Source organism: Melanerpes formicivorus, unplaced genomic scaffold (assembly GCF_026170545.1).
Source record: "Melanerpes formicivorus ecotype bairdi unplaced genomic scaffold, bMelFor1.0.p_v2 SCAF_6, whole genome shotgun sequence".
Classification (NCBI taxonomy): Eukaryota; Metazoa; Chordata; class Aves; order Piciformes; family Picidae; genus Melanerpes; species Melanerpes formicivorus.
The window spans coordinates 14,479,918-14,502,419 of record NW_027142358.1 but is presented as its reverse complement, the minus strand read 5'-3'; the positions used below and the strand labels follow the sequence as shown (position 1 = coordinate 14,502,419).

At 40.7% G+C, this 22,502-nt stretch overlaps 1 protein-coding gene across 1 annotated transcript; it reads left to right on the top strand.

Moving 5' to 3' along the window:
* Positions 1-11,827: 11,827 nt before the first annotated feature.
* COMTD1 (catechol-O-methyltransferase domain containing 1) lies at positions 11,828-19,399 on the top strand. The gene is made up of 7 exons (XM_068139876.1): positions 11,828-11,986; positions 13,230-13,357; positions 14,840-14,945; positions 15,645-15,763; positions 16,013-16,067; positions 18,066-18,199; positions 18,908-19,399. Exons 1-7 carry the CDS (start codon positions 11,905-11,907, stop codon positions 19,058-19,060), a joined length of 777 nt encoding a protein of 258 aa, XP_067995977.1. The 5' UTR covers positions 11,828-11,904; the 3' UTR covers positions 19,061-19,399.
* The last annotated feature ends 3,103 nt before the right edge of the window (positions 19,400-22,502 follow it).

Genomic DNA, 22,502 nt, shown 5'->3' with positions numbered 1-22,502 from the left:
TGAGTCCGTATAAAACATCTCCAATTCCTCATAGAATTACCCTCCTTAGTCATTGTCTGTTGAAGCACTGAAACATCTAATGGAGTATACAAAATCTAGATGCACATTCCTTAAATTAAACGGTCTCTCAAATACTAGGGAGAGAAGTCACTCCACCATGCAGCAAGGGAGAAAAATCACTGTGATCATAAATACTGAGGGAAATGGCAGGAACAAGTTTCAGTTCTTGCCTCTAACTGAATCAGTGCTGGAGTGAAATAGGGTGCAAACAGGTAATGGAGAAGTCTGTATGTAGCAATTCTACCCTTAAATAAGATTCCTCTTGGTAATGATATTGGGGGGGGGGGGGGGGGGGAATCTTGCTGCTTAACACAATAACAAAGTAAAATATCTGCCCAATTCCACCATACACTAAGAGTAAAAAGGAGGAGTTAATTGCAAAACAGAGAGAGCAGAGTTGTGAGCAGATGCACAAGAGACTTCACAGAGTTACTATCCCAAGAGTTTCTTCCCAAGAGGAAAGGATAACTGCTTCTTAGTATACTCACCACCATCTAGAACCTCTACTCCAAACTACTGAGCCAAAGACATTCAGGTTTGGCCTTAAATTATAAGATTTTTATATCTGCCTGCTAGGAAGTGCTCCTGTATTACACACAATTTTAAGCAAGCTGACTGGACAAATCCACCAGTGACAGGCTTTTTCAAAGTACTTGTGATTTCAAATCACAAACTGCATTTAAAGCCACTGAAACTATTGAAAGCTGGGTTTATTTACAGAGCTATTCTTCATAGCATATTTACTTAAGGAAATATATGGAAATTGTAAAGGAGATTAGTAAACTCACTAGTCCAGTTAGCTAGCAGATTTATAACTTAATACAGTAATCCACAGCCTTCTCAGAAAACATCCTTCCTTCCCTATAAGAATTTACAGGGACCAGCCTTCTATTCTTAAAGTCAGGCTGTAAGAGGGATATTCAAAAAGGTTAACAGGAATGACCAATGTTTTAAGTTCCTCTAACTGGAATAACAAGAACTTTAACAACATGCTCCATTTAGTCGCAACTGAAAAAAACCACACCACCAAACAAAAAACCACCAACAAAACAGAGCCATGTTCTTTTGTTAACAGGTACATCCAGTTAACCAAAACTGAATGGTACTGGCAGAGAAGGCAAAAATCTCAACTTAACAAGGCTGTAGTACAGTAATAAAGATCAGATGGAACCATCTATATATATAGCACACACTTCCATCTACAAAATCACCAACAACATCTCCAGGCTGGAAGTGTCAGGAGGCAGTAGGACCCAGATGTCTCAACGAAGAAGTAGGTTTCTCAGTGACGTTGTTATCATGTTCACTCATTTACTTTCATATAAGCATCTGTGAGACTTTCCAAGTATTCCTGAAGTTAATTTAAAAGATCTTACTATTAGTCTGTTTCCCCATCCAGAATAGAAAAGATGTAAGGTGATAATGCGTTGTAGTTACACTCAGCTGCACACATGCACAGCTCCACACATACAATGCAAGCAACAGCTAAAAGATGAGGTTTTTCACTGAGTGAAGAGAAAGGCATGTCTTTCTCCCATAACAGCTGAAGATTCATAGCTTTCCATCTCTTCTGCCAGTAGTTCCTGTACCTGCTGTCTCTACAGGGAAGCTGGACAACTCAAAAGATGTCCCAATTCCTGAGATGCAGTCTCTTTAGTGACTAAGGGCTATCCTTTCTCCAAGCTTCCAAAATTCATAAAGGCTGCAGTAATTTGACTCCATGCAATATGAGATATTTACACCTTGACACCTACAGTCAGAGAGAAACAAGCATTTATACAATTAACTTATCCACAGAAGTTTTTGGACATACACCTTGAAATAAGCTGTGCATTCAGAAATAGAATTTTCTCTCCGATAATCACAAAGACTAAACAACCTGGTCAGACACATATACCTGAAGATATTAAGTTGAATCCCCTTAAATTCAGGTTCACAGAGCACTTCTTCAGAGACAAACGGCAGTTGGAACAAAGACACAAAAACTAATGATTTGTTAGCTGATACCAGAAGTACACCTGCAAATAACATTAAAAAGACCCACACTAATACCTCAATTCCGTTTAATTGTCAGTCACACAGTCTTTGGGCTCAGCTCAGAGACAAAGACAAGGGTATCCCTTTGCTGTCCTACATACACAGATTCTCTTGCCTTTCCCAGGAAGTCGTCAAGCCTCCAGTCCTCATTTTCAGGTCCTCCTCTGACTTTGATCTGAAGATCAAACAGTTCCCTGCTTCAGTGTTTGTTCTCAGAGTGAAGGTTTGAAAAACAAATAGCTCTTTCTTGGCCTGGGAGAATATCTCATGAACAATTCATTTCTGGACATTCTATATCAGGTCCAGGACTTTTTCCATCAACACCCACAGTATTACATTAGAGCAGACAAAAAGGGAAGTAAGTTTCACAGTCCAAATGGCTTTTGTAATCTTACAAGGAGAGGTGGTAACAGGGAAACAAGGGAGAAGCAGTCCCTACAACCAGGTGATCATAGGCACACGGTGATAATTAACTAATAATGGAAGTTAACATTCTGCTTTTACAAACATCTAGGAGGAGCTGCATAATGCTGGGATACTGTGCACTGATTTAGCAGACAATTAAATTGCTTCATAACAGCAGAGACGGGAAGCAGGATTCTTCAGTCTTCCTACCACTAGCATTTTTATTGCTCAGCTTCTGGTTTGTGCTGAGGATACTGACAATAATTCGCTACTGCCTCTTAGAAAGGGTTCTCAAAGAATCATTTCCCTACCTCATGGGTCCCAGGCTCTATAAATGTGTTACTCTGAGGAAACAGAAATGAAGGATGACTTGCTTCTGTACTTAGCGAACACTGGTTAAGGGGCAGATTTGATTGACTTAGATATATTTTGGAGACCAAAACAGAAAAATATATGGCATCATCCTGCAACACCAGCAAGCAGCAATTTTTGCTAGGGACCTGGGAATATCTGGCATATGTTTAATCAAATGTTTTTTTGTGTACTAATGCCTGACAGAAGCTCTTGAAATTCTCCAAATGGCACCAAAGGTCTCAATGTACTTATGGGTTTCCACTCTTCATGAGATTGTGCATGGTGACAAGAGCAGGTCTTCCAGTATCTGCACACCTTATATAGCCTTGTAGCTTTCTCCTTCACCTTATGTGCATGGCCTTAGAAGAAAAGAAAAACTTCTTCCAAAGCATCTGGATATCTCCTCTTTTTTTCATCTGTTCATTAAGAACATAGCAGTTGTTTACTTCAAGGGAAATAGGCCTGATGCAACAGATCAGAGCTAGGCTTTGAGACATGGTGAATACTTGGGTCTGCAAGTTTATTTTCACACCAGAAGATCTACTACCACTTCTAAGGATTTGTCAATACAGACATCCATGGAAAAGATACAGAACTGGGGAGAAGCTCTCAGACTCACATTTCCTAGGATTGTCAGGGGACACACAACACTTAGTCCATCATGATGGTTGCCCTTTTTTAAGTCAGAGCAGACTGCACAGTAAACATGAAGTCTGCATTTCATGCCTAATTTTACAACAACTCTGTGGGTGCATAAACATCAAGCTGAGTAGTCCATTGAAAGACACTGCAGCTAGGTTGGAAGAGTTACTAAACCACATTCGGTCAGAGAAACAGCCTCTGCCTTGGAACTAGACAGCTTTGATTTTCCAAAAGGCATTTCATCAGGAAGGTGTATGGCACACAGTAATTACCTATGCCCTGAAAGTGGTGAGACAGACGACCAGCTGCATACCTATCCTCCTCCTGGCTGCACTCCCAAGCACTCTGGCATTTTCCACTGTTGCCTACATGAATTAGACAAAGGCAAACTACATTAAGGTTTCTGCCAGTTGGGTAGCGCCGCAGGTTTTAAGGACCATAGACTAGGATTCACTTAACAGTTACTGTTTACAACATGCTACAAATGCTGTTAGGAAACATAACAGCGCTCTAACTGCAGAGCTGTTCTGTGAAATATGGCAGGAGGGCTTTGCCAGGATACAGCAATGTTAAGTATTCTGCATGTCCTTGAAATCCATATGTACATGCCACTCAGTCTGACTAGCCTCTCATGTACACTCCCTAGACAGGAATTTGAAGGGGACTCACATTTCTAACTTTATGTATTTATTTTAAATTTAAAATCAAAATACTGTGTTCACTGTTCTGCATCATTACCTTCTGCACTCATAACATATGATATGTAAAGATCCAGAAGAAAGTAAGGGAAGCTTCTCTTCAGTGATACAGTGGGACCAAAATTTCAATTTACCTTCCCTAAGTTACCCATTACCTCAGAAGACTCATTCCAGGGTAAAAAATGCCTCTCTTTGAAGGCAGAACACCTAAAATAACAAGCAGCTGCTAACACAATTGCACCATTACAGGTGCTCCCATTTTCACAAGAGACTATGCTATTTCAAGTATTCCTTTGTCTAGCAGAGTCTTTACTGGCATCATGCAGGTATGGTGTAATTTATTTCAGATAAAAGAGATCAAGAGAGAACAAAAGTAAAGCTCCCAGGAAACAGCACAGCATGCTTGTTTCCCCTCTGTGGCAAGATGCAGCAACCTCAAGAACAAAGTGGCAGCAGAAACCAAGTTAAAAACCACAAAGATATAGAGGGGAGAGGGGGGAAAAAAAAAAACCAACAAAACCAACCACTGCCACAAACCCCCAAAGCACAATAAAGACATTAGTAGTTCTACGGCTGTAACCCCAAACAGATAGGAAGAATAAGGGACTACCTGCAAAAAGTGCAACAAGGAGTGTAAGGTGTAGAGGACTACAGGGAATGTGATGTGCAAAGGAAAGACTGCAAAGCCAGTCCCTCCCAGACATTTCCTCAAAAAGCATGGCAAATTCAAGAACAGATTCCATAGCAATTGTACAATGTAACCCCAAAGAGCCAGCTGCTGTCCAGGGATATTTATGATGCTTTACACAGGGAGGCTATTATCCCTTGGAATAGACTACAGAAGAATCATTTTGCTACTTCACAGGTCCAAGGCTCTAAAAATCTGTGTTACACTTAGGAGAGTAAAAGTGAAGTATGCAGAAGTGATCAAAAGAGAACAGACTGGTTTTATAGCCTGCAGGGAAACAACTGATCATATGTTCTTCCTATGACAAACAACTGAGAAAGTAATTGAAAGCCTAGCAGAAACCAATGTTGTTACCTCAGCATTATTGATTTTAGGCAGACATCTTAATCTAACACATGACAAAACTTTGGCCATTGCAGTAAGATATCGCTTTCAAAGAAAAATGATATTTATAAAGGTATTTTATGGTTCAGTTAGAGATTCTTATGAAGTCAGGCCTAGGCTATAAAGGAAAGAAAGGAACTTCTCAAAAACAAAATGGATAGGAAGTTCGATTAAAAAGTAAAAATATGATTCAAGTATACTAAAGCAGAAGGATCTTCTGATCTTCAAAACACTAAATGGAAGCAGTAAAATCTTAACTTTAAAATACTATACTAAGAAAGCCTTATTCTTATCAAAGAGATGACTGGTACTGAAAAGTTCACAGTTTACCTGTTCAAGGCTCTTTCAAAGAAATTCGTAGTAAAGTTAAGAGAAATATTCTAATCGTTTATATTAAAAAGGGCTAAAGTTATTTAACAGGACTATAACAATGAGGCCAGAACAGGATAAGAAAATAAAAGCTTATATATTCCTGTGTTAACATTTAAGCTCAAAGAAACACAACAGTAATCAAAACTAGTAACACTAAAAAGCAAAACTGTATAAAATTGTAACAGTCTTAACAACATAGCTAGAGAGAACAAAGCAAGGTCAGTTCATGGCAATTACTAGGAGTACACATTCAATTATTTAATTTTTTTTTAAAGTGAGGAAATAGGGAGCATTACACACAATTAAAAGTTATTTACTACCTTCCTTCTGTTTCCTCTTACATGCAATTTCCCCTTTGCAATACCAGACACTATTCTCTGCACCTCTCACTCTTCCCTGTTTTGTGGAGGCATCTAGAACCACCCCCTTTGACCTTTTCAGCCTGAAAGAGGAAATGCACCACATATGGAGTTTCTGGTGATAGTGCTAATTGATCTCTCTCTCTCTAGCACTTGTATTTTACCTGCTACACCCAGTATTGCCTTCTTCACATCTGCATTGTATTAGCAAATCACAACTGACTAATACAGATAATGCCTTCTCTATTCTTCCCCACTTGTGAACAGTCTACTAGGAATTCTTGATTTTAAGCCTCTAAGTGAATAGCCTGGCATGGTTTTCACCCACTTGTGACAAATTCTCACTCATGAAATAATATTGCTACCTAGAATACCCTAGGAACCAGATCAAATCAGGTACCATTCACCATTCTTTAATATGTTTGGGGCAGACTATCTAGGAATGTCCCAGTCCTGCACCTCTCCTGTTGTCATGCTGCTACTGTTGCATTTTTGCACTGGAAACTCTAGAATATTTTTATCCTAGATAAAACTCTAGGATATTTTTTCCCCTTTAAGGGAAGGGGGGGGAAGTGAGCTTCCAAAACTAGCTTTATTTTTGACATCCATTCACGCAGCTGGTGTGAAACAAAATGAGTCTGCTGGCCTTTGACACAGATTTCTTTAGAAATCAAAAAAGAGGCAAAAGATAATGGCATAGGAGAGTCTACTTAATGAGGTGTTATAGCTATAGTTGACCTGTTTCACCATTTCTTTCATTTTATTAAATGTATCAGAGTGATAAGGAGCAAATTTTCTCACATTTTGCTTATGCACTATACAGTTAAAGCCCGAAGTGGAATAGTATCTTGAGATTTACAGCAGGCTTCGTAAGTAAACCAGAATGCTCCACTTAAATTATGCCTATTTCCATCACATGGGAACTATTTTCAGGAGCAAATTAACACCAAGTTCTATTCCTCAGTAGTAAGCATCCATTGCACCAGTGTCCCCACTGTTGTTCCAAGCATGAGGCTAGGCCACAACCTGGAAGAACATAATTCAGAACAGTCTGGCACCTGCTTTGAGAAATTCAACATGCCTCCAAACCACATCCTTCAAAAACAAAATCTTTTTGTCAGGAGAACTGCTTCTGTCATTAGATCTGTCAAGCTGAGCCACAGAATGAGCTATTTCACTGGGTCTCCCCCAGTCAAGCTCAATTTGAGTTTTACAGTCCTTGATACCTGAGGAATATTTTCATAGAAGCCATTAACTTACTTTGCACTGGGAATTATGCTGCTTGGCAGAGGCTATCTCTCCTCATGATACCTTCATGTCCAAAGCTGAACCTAGCCTTGTAATGAGATGGCAAAAAGTAGTCATTTATATTCAAAATGTTGGCCTGCAAGCCAGTAAGGCTTGAAAATATTTACCAATATGTCCAAATGCTTCTAGCTGAAAACCATTTCTAAACCATTCACTGTTTGCAAGTGTAATGGCTTAAGGCTTATGGGCTCATGAATCACTACCTTACTTAGCAGCAGCATTTGAAATGTTGATACCTTAGCCTTGAAATAGAAGTGAAGGTACCACAGCCTTTTCAAGCTGTTATCGAAAGACATACTTTAAAAGCTCCCACAGAAGACTGAATGTGATAGAAGTAGCTGAGCAGGATGAAAGTAACTGAAATAACTTAGTTAAAGTCATTGTTCATGTCTATGTTCCATTTTAGTGATTACCCTTCGGCTGGACAATGAATCATATTACGGGAAGCTTTGATACTTACAGTTTGTCTGATAAAAAATCCAAATTACTTTAGAAGCAATGATGAGTATTTGGGAAACTATTAGTCTTATTTCAAATTACTGAATTCAACTATCAGGAGAAAATTTTTGAGAGCAATTCCATTTATCACAGATGAAAACAAGAGATTGTACCATTCTTTCAGTCCCAAGATTTTCAGTTGAGAAGATGTATGAACATTCTTGACAAAAAAATTGCTGGAACTGATACATGTGGAATGAGTATCTCTAAGGTCAAGGAGGTTATGCCAGTAAATGGCAAACACTGCATTACAGAACTCTAAAATGAAATCTTAAGTGTGCACTATACTAGAGAGATAACAGGGATGGAACAGAAACACAATAGCAAAACCAACTGAAGTGAAAAGAAATCTAAATAGTGAATAATAATAAATAAAAAAGGAATCATTCCATTAAATATGCAATCATCAGTTGATTTATCTAGGTCTTGCTAGGGGGCTATACACTGTGGGGTGTAAAATTATAAAATATATACATGCCTTGTCTACAACACCCAAGGCAGGTGAACATAATTATGGTAAACAAATTCTGGTTTGTTTTTTACAAAATAAATAATGAAAAATAATTTAAATAAATTAATAAATATGATGGAATGCTGATGGGTTTATCTGTAAATACTTTAAAACATATAGGAATTCACAGCTTCCTAGTTGTTTTTTTAGTAAGTGGCCCCATCTATACATGCATTCATCAACCATGCTAGTGCAGATAACTTTCAGATCTGCCTCTTCACTCCCATCTCCTTGCAGATTAAAATCCCAATCTGTTTCAAACACCTCTCTAAGAAATGCTATGATCTCACCTCCATCGATATAGACTGAAATGATCATTTTGCCTATCAGTCAACTCTCAACTCTTCATTTTGAGCTCTAATTTCTCTCCAGGCTCTCACCATGCAAAAACAATCAGCAAAATTCTATTTTATTCCAAGATTATTTCTGTAAGGCCATCTTTACAACACTTGCTCAAGCTTGCATCACCTTGATTACTACAACTTTCTTCCCTAGCATTAATTTAATTTAATTCCCATTCATCCAAAATGCCATCTCAATCAGCATTTTCAGCAATTAGTCTGACCATCTGAATGCATTTTTTCATTCTCCTTGGGTTCCTCCTTGTCTTTGGGTTATTATTCATTCTGCACTCGTATTCAAGATAAACTCCTTTAAACAGCTCCAAACTTCATTTTCCTTCCTCCTGAATTGTCCTTAAAACTTATCTACTATGATTTCTGCTGAGAAACTTGACAGGTAAGACAGATAAGCCTTTTTCTCAACCGTGTTTTAGAGCACCATGTGACTGCTGGCCATACTATAAACCAAGAAGAACAATGCGTGGGTAACTAAGATTGGAGGTAAGCCCCACTAAAATATGCTTGAAGGCACAGCAACAACATTGTACCCTGAATGAAGCAGATACAACATGCAACTTCACTGACTTCTTTCCCATTCATAGGCCAATATAACTTCAACAAATGTATAGGGCTTATTTTCAGTGAGTTGTGCTGCTCAAGTATGGCTATGCTTGCCTCCTTCAGAGTGTATGTGTGATGTACAAAGATTTTTCACCACAGAATGAGTATGATTTTCAAAAGAGGCATCTGCACTGACCCTGCTCTAGTGAAGCCCTTCCATCTGTCACTAGGTTTTAACATGCGTGTTGCCAACAGGTCCAGTAAAACCACGTCAACAGCAGATATGGTTTAGCATGTATGTTGCAGGTAGGCTTTCAGTCACAATGTGAACAACTCCTGGCTGAGCCACTGACAGATTTACTTATGCTGTAGCAATAAGACAATCAAGGTGGTCATATATTGCTCCTTACTACTAATTTGGAACAGTCCTGGAAGACACAGATTGCCAGAACACACATAGCTGAGCTCAGGTAGTTGACACATGGAAGAATGAAGAGACCAAGAAAAACAATAACCATATGGCTCCCTTCTATTTACTTCAAAGACTTTTAACTCTTATACCACCCTAAGGAAGTGTTTTATCTTGACTTGGATATCTTTAAATGAACTTTCTTATCTAAAGGAAACAACATATTGTCCAATACACTGACACAGTAAAACATCTGTGGACACTGCCACCACAGGTGTGTAAGCAGCACAGGGTGGCAGGGGGCAGGTGTGGGTGGGGTTAGTTTCAGGTGCATTTTTAAGTATATTAGCAATTCTTTTCACCAATTCTCTTAGAGATTTCAGAAGCTTGATGTTTCCAGCGACCTTCAAGTGAGACAGCTCATCGAGTCTAGAGGCAAACACAACACTGGAAGCTTACAAATTCAGAGCGCTTCATGGGGAAAAAAACAACAAACAATCAAACAAAAACACAAAACTGAAGCGTACCCGTTATTTTCTTCCTGCTGCAGTTATACAGAATAGTCACTAGATGGAGCTGCGCAGTAACAAATCTGATTTATGGCCGCTAGAAGAGTTGTCTGTTTCCTACAAGCCCGACATACTTCATCGCTTCCGGGTAACTCTTCTAAAAGATGGCATGAAATGCTTTCATTTACAAAAGGAAAACATACCTTGAGAAAGTGACCAGACAGTAAATGAAAGAAAAGGGGGAAAAAAGATAAACACACAAAAAAACCCAACCACCAAACAAAAACCACCCAAAAACAACAAACAAATAAAAAACACCCACCACATACAAAACCAAGAAACCAGCAACGGTCAAAGCTTTCAAAATCAAATATATTTTAGAAGTTAACTGAATGACATTTTATCTGCTGAGACACATCAGATGTCTTACTTTGTTCTGCAAGTCAGAAAACACAGCAGATTGTTTAGTGCTTGATGTGATTAGCTGCTGCAAAATAAATACAAGAGCTGTGAGCTCATGTCTTTGTAAAATTAAGGTCTAGCACACACTAACAGTGCAGTGACAGGCAAACCCATTTCCCATAAATGCCCTGGTGATATACATAATCCTGCACTTAACATATTTTTACAAAATAATGTTTTTCTGCTAACTGCATTGACATTACACAGTTTTGCCAGCACAGAAATATAGCTGAAAACTTATCATCTGGCTTTCCAGAGATTAATTGTGTCCCAAAAGGGAAATTTCACCTGCTTTCATGCCACAGCTGTTGAGGCCAAGTTGCAACTTACTCCATGCCTGTGTATTCCTGGTCTGTATGCAACACTGCTAATTTCATCTCCTGCACTGCAACAAAATAAATAGATCTTCACATCCTCCTGGGGTTTTGCTAAGTCCAGGTGTTGCCAACAATTCACAAAATGAAAACCAAATTTCCATCCCACCTCCAAAAGGCACTGCAGAGTCCTGTCAGCCCATATCTCTACAATTAAACAAAAGCACAGAAAAGTGGGGGATTGCCTGATTTACAAGAAAAGAAGATGCCACAATCAATGTTGGTTTAGGTATACCAATTGCCCAGTGACTGATCAGAGCAGGAAGGAGATGTTTAAACAACCAGACTGTCAATAAAGCAGCAAAGGAACAGCTGCACCTAACCTGGAAGGTGTTGCAGAAGGAGGCTACAACTGGAAGTTGCTGCAGAAGGGGGCTGAAAAGTGGGCAGAGGAAACCATTCCCCCTCTTGTGAAGGGTCTTCCTTGATCCTTTCACCTGGAAACTAGCAGTTCTTTCTGTCACAGGACTGAAGTCCTGCAATTTTGCATGCTTTTGAATCTGCTCACACCTCAGCTGCAAAAGGCATCTGCGCTAGGGGAAGGAGAGGGTGCATTTGCAGGGCTAACTGGAAGCCCAAAACTCTCATGAGGGCATTTCTGTTAAGAGCTCCACCGTCGGAGCGCTTTACCAGCGCATACAACGTCTAGGTGTGTTTTAAAACAAGAGTACAATGAGGGCGTATCATCTGAGGTGGTGGCAGAAACCCCAGGGGCTGCTTTTGTCACTTTACGCGCCGCTACGGAGTCTATCACGCAGCCTCCGGCTACCTCGGGGAGCGGGCGCTGAGAGTGCTCCACCACCCAAGGACAGCCTCGCCCCGCCCCGCCGACGGGAGACGGTGGCCCGGGGGCGCCCCGGGACACACCGCCCTGCCGCCACGTGCTCGCCTGTGACCGGCCAGGGCCTCGCTGCGCCGCTCCCGGCCCCAAAATGCCTCTTTTCGGCGTGCCCAAAGAAGTGACCGTCGGGACGGCGATGCTGGGGGTCGCCTTTGCCACGGGGGTGCTGGCAGGTAAGCGGCGCTTCCACGCACTCAGGGTAAGGGGCAGCCCCCTCCTTTGGCCCCACCGCGGCCGAGATGGGGACTGCGGCGCCCGGGCAGACGCATCCCGAGGGCGGGCGGGAGCCAGGTGGCCGTCGGGGAAGCGACCCCCTCGGCGCTCCCGGAGCTGGGCTGCCCTGCGAGCCGTGATTTCGCGGAGCTGCGACAGTAAAGACGCTGATGGTGTCAGAGTCCAAGCCGCTTCTTGTAGTCCAGCTACCGCACCTTGGGGCCAAGGAGACTGAGGTCGAGGATATGGACCCAGTCCGGCCCCTGTCTGCGTTTATTTGGCCAACCAGAAAACGGCGTGGCGGAGTCCTGGCCACAGCTTTCTCTTCTGGTGACAGTTTCGGTTCCATTACCCGACGTTAGAGGAAGAGCAAGCCTAGGACCATAAGGGGAAGGAGACTGGTATCGGGTTTGTAACGCGGCTCTATGTTTCCTTACCTTTTGACTTCAAGCAAGTTGATGAAATAATCCACACTTTAGTGTAATCGTCTGTAAAATAGAGCCATTAACAGAAAATAAAATTACAACCTCAAAATATAAGTGTTCTTTAATAACAACTATGGAGATGTGAAACAGACAAGTTTGGTTTCTTTTTTCTTTGTTTGTTTTGTTTTAATGTCTTTAAAATATCTGTCCCATTTGGTAAAACAAGCATTAGGATCAATTCTGTATTTAAGTAGACAAACAATAATCCTTGAACTTCAGCTTTCAGCACCTACTGTTTTACACGCTCATTTAATGCTGAACATGCTTTTGAGTAGTACTAGATTTTCCCTGGCTCGAGGACAGGACACTCAGTAGCAGAACACAGAGCTTAAGAAGCCTCCATCCATCTTCAAAACACGGTCCAAAGATTAAGAAAATTAAGTACTTCATGCGTGCTTCTCTACTTACACTTGCCCTTTCAGTTTTGATGAGGTCACTTGTCCTAGAAGAGTATGACAGCTTGTAACTCTCACAGTGGCCACTGAAGCCTTTCCATTTCAGCCTTTGTAGACTCGAGCTGAACATCTTAGAGGTTTAAAGGGGGGGGAACCCCAAAAGATTATGGTCCACTGAGCTGCCCAGCTGCATTGCATTTTCCTCTTCACTGGATTTTTCAGAGCAGAGAACAGAGAACACTTTGACCTTTAGTAATACTGAAGTGTTTATTTAAGCAGCCAAATGAGAAAAAAAATGTTGTGGATTTTTTTTTTTTTGGTAGGTAAAAGATATCCTTCTTTAGTTTTGGGGACACCCAAATCATCCATTATTGATGAAAGCAGCCCTCTCCAGCAGTACATATTGGATCATTCTTTGCGGGAACATCCAGTTCTAAAGAAGCTGCGTCTGGTCAGTATTTTATCGCACAACAGAGATTTTCAGTGCCCTTACCATTCCACTTAGGCCTCTTGGCATTACCTGCACCTCCTCCTGAAGAGCTGGACTCTTTGTGTTATTCCTTCCTTCATCATATTTGTGTGCACATTCAAGTTTCCTTTGAACTGATAATACTCAGACTCTTGGCTGGAGCACCTCTCCTATGAGGACAGACTGAGGGAGTTGGGGCTATTCAGTCTGGAGAAGAGAAGGCTGTGAAGAGACCTAGTTGGGGCTTTCCAGTATCTTTAGCAGGCCTACAAGAAAGTGAGTGAGGGACTTTTTAGGGTGTCACATAGTGATAGGACGAGGGGGAATGGAGCAATACTAAAAGTGAGTAGATTCCAATTGGGTGTTAGGAAGAAGTTCTTGACCATGAGGGTGGTAAGACACTGGAGCAGGTTGCCCAGGGAAGGCAGGTTTTTAAGGCCAGGCTGGATGTGGCTCTGGGCAACCTGATCTGGCATGAGGTGTCCCTGCCATAGGCAGGGGGGTTGGAACTAGATGATCCTTGAGGTCCCTTCCAACCCTAACAATTCTATGATTCAATGTCTAGGGTTACCTAAATAAGTATTTAATAGTATTGGCATATATTTTAAACATGTCTTTTTATCCATGGCCCTCAAGCCCATGTGTTTGGGCTGCACCTGAGTTTCACTTGAACAGATTACTTCTGTTATTTAGTTGACATACAAGGAAACTGTCTCAGAGAGGTGATATCCTTCAGCAAGGCTCAGAACAGATCTCCTGACTCAGGATTGAGTCATACCAATTGAGACAGACTACTCCTATATAAAAGAAATTAAATGTTAAGAATTGGAGCTGGTTGGTTGGAATGAGCGAGCCCTAGAGCAAGAAACAAAATGGGAAGATCATTCATGTCCATTCAACTGTCATAACACAGGTGTGATTCTCCTGTTGCCCCCTCATCAGTGCCAGGGACCTTCCCACCTGGCACTCAACAGGCACAGCTCCTTCAGCTCTGCACCATGTAGCCAGACCCACGTGGTTTGACCTTTGGCAATGGACTCTAACCTAGCAGTTCATGTAACCATCCTACGTGTCTTGGAGGTTTAAAGGCATGAGTAAAACTGTTATGGTGGAATTTTTAAAAAATTATTATTATGCAAATAGACATAAAGGTCTTTTACAGTAAAGGTTCTTCTATGGTTCTTCATCAGTTATAGCTATTGTTGAATTTGCCACAGCCATGGTAACTTTAGGGCATAGTACTGATTTGAAAGATTAGCCACTGTTAATGACACACACCCTGCCCTCCTTAGCAATTCTTAAATTTAAACCAGTTTCTCCCTCATGAATTATACACAGACCCATCTCAAATGAGAAATGTGGAAGTATCTGTTCTTCCTGGGGTTTGTCTGGTTTGTTTTCCCCTAGGATACTGTTTTGGAAGCAGTAGTGTGTGTTGTAACGTGTTATTTTCCCCCTTTCTAGCTCACTGCTGATCATCCCAGAAGTAAAATGATGGTGTCCTGTGATCAGGCTCAGCTTATGGCAAATTTGATCAAACTCATTAAAGCCAAAAAAGTTATTGAAATAGGTAAGAGTTTCACTTTGCTATCTCTGTAGCAGAATAAAGCTCCTGGGTGTGCATCTCCAAATACAGCACATTTACATAAGATATCGAAACACTGCACTGCATACCCATCTTGGTAAACAGGTAGGCAAACTACAGCATGAAAAGTAGTAGCACTTACTTCCCACTTCATCTATCTCTGCATTCAGTACTTCCAGCATCAGCTCTGAGGCAATCTGAAAAAATAAGATCAACAGATCACTTAGATCTCCAGCGGTTGCAGGACAGGGTGCCTTCTTTCCTTCCTGTATGAATTTCTTACCAGAAGGAAAAGTTTTAATGCACAGGCCCTGCATCCAACCCACTTTCCTTGATACACCTATGTTAGCAGGATGTCCCAAAGCAAAACTGACCCTGAGCAGCCAGGTGTGGTTTCCTACCATCTTTGTTCTTGGGCTAGCTGTTATGATGCCCTGCTGCTAGGAGACATTTGGGGAAAACCAACATGAAGCTTCGCTTAAAAGATGATTTTTTTTTTAATTAAAAATTTCTCCCAACCCACTATCACATTAAAATGTAGGGTGAAGCCTTTTGAGTGCATAAATTATTTACTGTCCTTGGCTTATTTGGGGGTTTTAATTCTGACAGGAGTCCTGAAATTCACTCTTTAGTTGTTTTTTTTCACAGTGTGCTAAGCATTGATGACTGTTATGATTTTCTTAGGTGTTTTCACTGGTTATAATACCTTGAATATGGCACTTGTCCTGCCAGATAATGGCAAAGTTATTGCCTGTGATATCAATGAGGACTACACCAAAATTGGAAAGCCACTGTGGAAGGAGGTAAGCAGCATCTTTTCTGTTTGAGAAGGCTGCATTTGCATGTTAAGGGATTTTGGTATCTTAGACTTACACATTCACCCACAAGCATTCATAACATTAAAACAGGCTAAGACGGTTTAGTTTGGAAAGGCAAATTAAGTGCTGTCTGGAACCTAGAAATACCTGAACACCAGTCCATCCCTGAGTGAAACTTATTAACAGGTTATTTCTTGACAATTTTCATCAACTCTTTCCTCTTTTTCATTCTAGGCAGGAATAGAGCATAAAATTGACCTGCGGATTAAGCCAGCAATTCATACACTTGGTAAATAACCTAAAATACCTTTTTATTTTCTCCTGCATTCCCTAGAAATAGAACACAGATACAATACCAATGAAATCTAAAACCAAATATGTGGATGTGATCCCTCTGCTGACAGCGAGACAGCTTCTCTTGCTTTTAAATTTTTTATTAATGAAAAAAAAAAATCAGGCAACTTCACAGCTTCAGAAGGTCACAGGTTTGCTATATACCAACAGAGGGGAAGAAAATGTGTGTTACATGTAGTGGAATCTACTGGGCACTCACCTGTCCTGTCCATCACCTTGTTTAATCTGTGAATTACTATTGCCAGCTGCTTCTGGGTGTGCTGGTTTAGAGCTGGACAGATCCTCTATTGCTCCAAGAGGGGCAAAAAGAATGACACTCATACAAATGGATTGGATAGTGATGGAAAGTTTACATGGAAAAGCAATTGGCATTTTACAGAAACTGCAAAGCATAGTGGCAACAACATCCCAAAGCAAAGACGTCCCAAAGCATACAGAGTCCCTTCTACCACACCCAGAGGCCCCCTAACACTTCCCTTCTCCCCATCTGAGGGTATACCTAAAAGCCCCAGGGCTCTTTCTTCCCCCCCCAATGCTAGGCTAGTCTCACAATGGCCAGGTCTGAGACTAGCCCCCCACCCCTTTCTCCTCATGGCATTAGGCCCAGACAGGCCTACGAGGCTTTGAGATACTCCCCCACCATTATCCGATAGGGAGCATCTCCCAGAGGAGCAGAGAGGGAAGAAAGAGGAAGAGAATTACTTTGCAGATGGATTTATTTGCCACAGGACTTACGGGTAGAAATACACTATTTCCTGTGTCTACCTTACTGGGTTGGACACTTGGGACACCAGAGGTGTAACTTACGTGGCAGTAACAGGGGGCACCCAGCCTAAACTGCCACACTGGGAAAGCTGCCTAAACAGATTAGTTAGATAAAGCCAAATTTCTCTTAGCCATTGTCCATTCTAAGCAAGTATTTCTTTCTTATAGACAGGAAGAGTTTTCTAATAAGGGCTGAGGTGCAGAAAAAATGCAGAAGCCAATACAAAACTTAGATTGAATTGTGTCCAGAGGACTTAAAATGTAAGATGTGCTAAAAGCATGCAAGATCACTAGGAAAGCAATTACTTTTCTCATTCAAGAAAAGATAAGATGAGGGGCAGAGGAATACTAATATTTTGAAAATGTAAGAAATGTGCTAGGAATAGAGAAGGCAGAAGGATTTCCAGCAAAGTTGTTTGATGGATCAACAGATCCATCCATAACCTTGTATTACTGCTAAATTCATCCATCCTTTCCAAAGGGGGAAATACTAGCAGTCTGCTAGGATGCACTGTCCTTGAAGTCTGATGGACAGCTTTGTCCAGGCAATGCTTCAGACAAAAAGATCCTCTGTTGGCAGAGGATAAGGGCAGTGAGAGGAGTGACTGAGTACCTTAAGAAGACAGCAGTCAGCCAGCCCTTCTGCAGCTCGTGATTTGGAGTTCTCAGTCTGTTTAGGAGAACTTAAAATTGAATTCACTTGCCTTGACCAAGAGAGGGACTACTTACACCATCTTTTGCTGTGATAAAGATCTTTCACAGGGTTTGTTTGTAACTTGTGTCATGGCACTTGGCTATCCTAATATGTTTAAGAAAACATGTCTTTTCAGTCAGCTCAAAAATTAGTGAAGGTGTAGGGTGTGTTCTGTGACAAACCACTTGACTTGTTTTTACTGCACCTTTCATCAGACCCAGCTGCATTCTGCAGGTTTAGAACTACTCCATGAACTTCCAAGTAAGCAGAACTCAGAAGTGAATGTTTTATAGCATACCTGACATCTAGATAAGTTTCTGTGGGATAAGCTTTTTTAGTAATTAGCTGTAGAGGAGTAAGCTTCTTGGTCAAGATACCAAAACCATTATTTAATGAGAACTTTGACACAAATGTATGACTTCCTCCTACACAGCATTAACCAGGGGGTAATGACTCACTTTGTTGCTCATCTAGATGAACTGTTGGCCAGTGGAGAAGCGGAAACCTTTGACTTTGCTTTCATTGATGCGGATAAAGAAAGCTACAATGAGTACTATGAAAAATGTTTGCACCTCATAAAGAAAGGGGGAATAATAGCTATTGATAATGTAAGTACTGCAGTTTTAGTGGTAGTAGCACAGGGAGTTACTGCTTTTGCTTCTGGGAAAGGAGAAAAGCCACAGTGGATTTCTGCTGATGTGACTTCTGACCTACAACTCAGTTTCCAATTGTTTGTTCCATGCTATACAAAGGAGGCTTTCAAAACTAAACATAAATTCCTGAAGAGAACTATATGAAACACTAGTATAAGCAAGAAATAAAACTCTGTAGATGTAAGAAGTAATGTTTTAAATTTGTTAGTACATAAACAGTCTGTGAAACAGAAACTTACAAAAATTGTTGAAATTTGTTACAGAGAATGCTCTGTAGTACTGATTTGTCTTGTAGTGCATTTTCTACTATGTACAGTATCTAGATAAGATCAAAGATCATATCAAAGATAGCACTTGTAATCAGTAACTACTAGTAAGTTACCAATTAATAACTTTTACTAGAAACACAGAACAATTTTAAACTTCAAGCACCTGCAGGGTTATGGTGGCAGCTGAATAGGATGTTTGATTTCTGTTATTTCAGCTACTAATTTGCAGTAGAATTACAACTAGCCAATTCTGTGGACTCCCAATTGCGCTTGCTTCTGAAAGTTCCATGCCAGAGACCACTAAAAATCTGAAATACAATAAACAGTATCTATTTCTAGAAAATAGTGGAACAAATGAACTGCATGATGGGGGTTTGGTTTTGTTTTTTGATAGGTCCTTTGGAAAGGAGAGGTGCTAAAACCAAGAAGGGACGACTTGGAAACCCAGGGCATCCACCACCTCAATGAGAAGCTTCTCAGAGATGCACGCATCAATATCAGCATGCTTCCAATGGGTGATGGCCTCACATTAGCATTCAAGTTGTAACTGGAGAAAGCCCAAACGATGGGAAACAACAAGCAGCATCAAATCATCAAGGAAAATGCAGGCAAACTAGTATCAGAAATGGTTGTTTAACCCACATCTCCACTGAATAGCATAGCCTGGGAAAATAGACTTTTGGAGCAGCTGGATCCTAAGGGTAGTTAAGTAGGGAAGAGAGACTTGTTTTTAGATCTACAGTGGTTTCTTATCTTAATTGTAATAAAGTAAGAAAGCATATACAGGGTTGTTGTTGTAATGTAGCGGCTGGGAAAAAAAAGTAAAATCTCCCTTTGTATAAGTTCCAAGTGAATCAATAAAACAAAGTAATTTTCTTTCCTAAAACAGGCTACTGAGAATAAGCAGTCCTACGATCAAAATAAAAAGAAATTGAGTTTACTAATGTTAAAAGTCATAGCAGAAAAATGGATTTTTAATTAAATATTCATGACATCAGGGAGATTGCCAGCCTTCTCAAACTAGTGATGCTGAAAGTCACTGGTATTCCTTGAAGGGTACTACATAAGAAGCTTCAATTATAAATCACCTGGGGGGGGGGAAAAGAAAGTTATATTGAAAAGTGTGTCAAAGGACACACAGGATTTCCAATATAGGACACTCCCTGAAACCTTGTGTGACAGCCTTTGCTTTGGTAACGGTGCAGGTCCAACTAATGGCTTCTTTCTACGGTGAATTACAAATAGCAGTAACTAGTTTTTAGGGCTTTTTATTTCAGCCTGAAATTCTCACTGCAAAGAAAACCTAATTAAACAAGAAAATACAACTATCATTTACAGATAAAAGCTTCACTGGCTACTGTTTTGGGGTACTAATACACCGAAAGGGTATCACATATATTGAGGAACAAAGTCACTTAAGAGTTGAACCCTGTAGGGAAGCTGTATCAGAACTAAGAACTTCTTCCATTTGCTTAAGTAATGCGCTTGAATGATTCAAGGCACTGAGGACAAAGATTTCAAGTCTCAAAATTGTTGGAGTCAGCTACTTGATGCATATTTTTGAAATTTTAACTGGCTGGCTTGGATTCTCATAAGGTGCAGACATTCAAGGCACAGGTCTTATCTGGCTCAAACAATTAGAATCATAGAATGGTCCAGGTCGGAAGGGACCTCCAAAGGTCATCTAGTCCGACCTCCGGGCAGTCAGCAGGGACATCCCCAACTAGACCAGGCTGCCCTGGGCCTTGTCGAGCCTCATTTGTGGTAGTGTACTGCAGTAGGAAAATAATGAAGAAAGGATGTTTTCTGACTAGGGCTACAAGTAAGGAGATGTCAGTTCTACTTCTTCCACTGAAGACCCTGATTCAGCAGAGAATGTCCAGATGTGCTTAAGTACTTCACCAAATTGCAGACTAGCTTATGTAAAATAAAATCCATCCCTCAGAGAAGGCCAGGAGAAGGTGTGCATGGCCCTAAAAGGAGAGTGTAAATAGGGCATAAAGCTTACCTAATTTTGTTTTAGCTGCAGAGCTTCAGTCCTATATGTGCCTCAATTTTCTTATCTGGTCAAAAGAAATAACACCTTACTAAAGTCTTAATGACCATAATAGCTTTCAGATGGAGTGGCTAAAGGAATATACAAGATCATTTTATGTTTGCATGCAGAGCTTCTAGCTGTGGTGTACATTGTATCTACATTTCAAGTAGATAACAAAAAATTGTACGGGTTACAAGCACAGAAGGAGACACTAACAGCTGGAGCATCCTCTCAAATATTCCTGCTTTCAGGAATATTTGAAAATACCATGATGGCCTTCCCCAAACATTCAGAAGTCACTGGAGGACTGATCACAGACTCTGTAACTAGTTATTAATTTCTAAATTGCATGAATCCTCTTAGTAAAGCTGAGACAAAGATAAAAAAAAAAAAAAAGCACTGTTAAGTAACATTTTAGCAACATTCAAAACCAGACAAACAATCATAGTTCATTAATTTAAAAACTCCTGTTCCTTGAATGGTGGGAACTGGCAAAGTCCCTGTCACCAAATCTAGAGGAAGACATTTCAAGAACCTGGGGATAAAGCCACATGCAGCGGGCTAGCATTTTGCCTCTGCTTTGGATTCTGCTCCATTTTAAATATGCAGAGCATAGTGTGAGCATTTAATCAAACCTGTCTCCATCCTGATCACGTAATTACCATTAGAAAGAAAGCAATGTGTCCCTAAACTATAGATTGATGAGCCATCTGTAAGCTGAAACAAAGAGCAGAAGGAAGCTTAATTGAATCAAATATTTAGAATACATTATACTCTATCTTGTAGTTACTCAGAAGTTGGCCTTCTCTTCAGGCTTCTGTCCTGCACATCTGGAATTAATTTCCACTAACTGCATTTACTCCTTCAACCTTACTATAAAGTGTCTGCTGATAATATATAATTATGGTTTCATTCAAGTTGTGACTCACCTTCAGGGAATTTGTGGGGACAATGGGAATTTAGGTTTGCATTAGGTGGTGAAAGTGGACCTCATGGTAATATAGCATATGTTTTTGTTTTCTCTAGTGGTGAGATTATGCATGGGAACTTACGGATTGCCCACCCCTCCCAGGTGGCACAACTGCCTGAGCTGACGTTATAGTGGCTCCGAATTTTCCACACCTAAAGAAGAGCTGACATGGGGGGTACAGCTGTTGCTCAAACCCTATCAGCCAGCTGTTCACACAGCACTGGCATCTCCTCTAGTTGCAGGGATTGACCACGGAGAGGCCAACAGAGGTGACAAATGCACAGCTGCAACTTGCTTAGAAGCAATGGGGCTGAAGGATAGTGCATTAAAATCAATCAACCAATCAATCGGTCTTCTTAGTGCAGTAACTCCCTAAAGCCACCATGAGAATAAAAGCATGTAAATCCTAGCTACTGATCTAGTTTTTCAGTCCCTGGTCCAAAGATGTCACGTTTGAAATGGTGTGGTAAGATACTTGTATGGGTGAAAGGGAAAGGAATAGAAGACTGTTTCAGAGCAGACTTTGCATCTCTACTAGCTAATTAAGTACACAGCAATTGCTTGGCAGTGTTGCCATGCTCCTGTTTTATGCTGGCCTTCTTTGATACACCCAGGGGAAAGGTAGCAAGAGCTTATATACAGTTTGGAAAGCACCTGGGACTCAGACTGGATGCCTCCAAAAAGAAGCAACTCACTGCAAGAGCAGACACAGCAGTTCTTGAAAGATCAAGGATCACTTCTGCATCTTCTGGCTGTAGTGTAACTTAGAGGTATTTGTTTGAACCTCTGATACCATTGTCCCTCCTTATAACAAACTCACTGAGTGTTTTTAATCTGTTTGAGTTTAGCCACATCACACACAGACTACACTTTCTGTGAATTGCCTCTTATGAAAGACAATTAGCAAGCTTTCTGTGATAAAGCCCTTAGGATACAGGAGAAGGAACATGAATAAAAATCTCATCCAGATCTCCTCCTTCG

Excerpts from the sequence above, each read along its gene's own strand:
- COMTD1 (XM_068139876.1), top strand. The coding sequence starts at position 11,905 with ATGCCTCTTTTCGGCGTGCCCAAAGAAGTGACCGTCGGGACGGCGATG. Across the intron at positions 16,068-18,065 it reads GCCAGCAATTCATACACTTG|ATGAACTGTTGGCCAGTGGA; the intron begins GTAAATAACCTA and ends TTGCTCATCTAG. Across the intron at positions 18,200-18,907 it reads GAATAATAGCTATTGATAAT|GTCCTTTGGAAAGGAGAGGT; the intron begins GTAAGTACTGCA and ends GTTTTTTGATAG.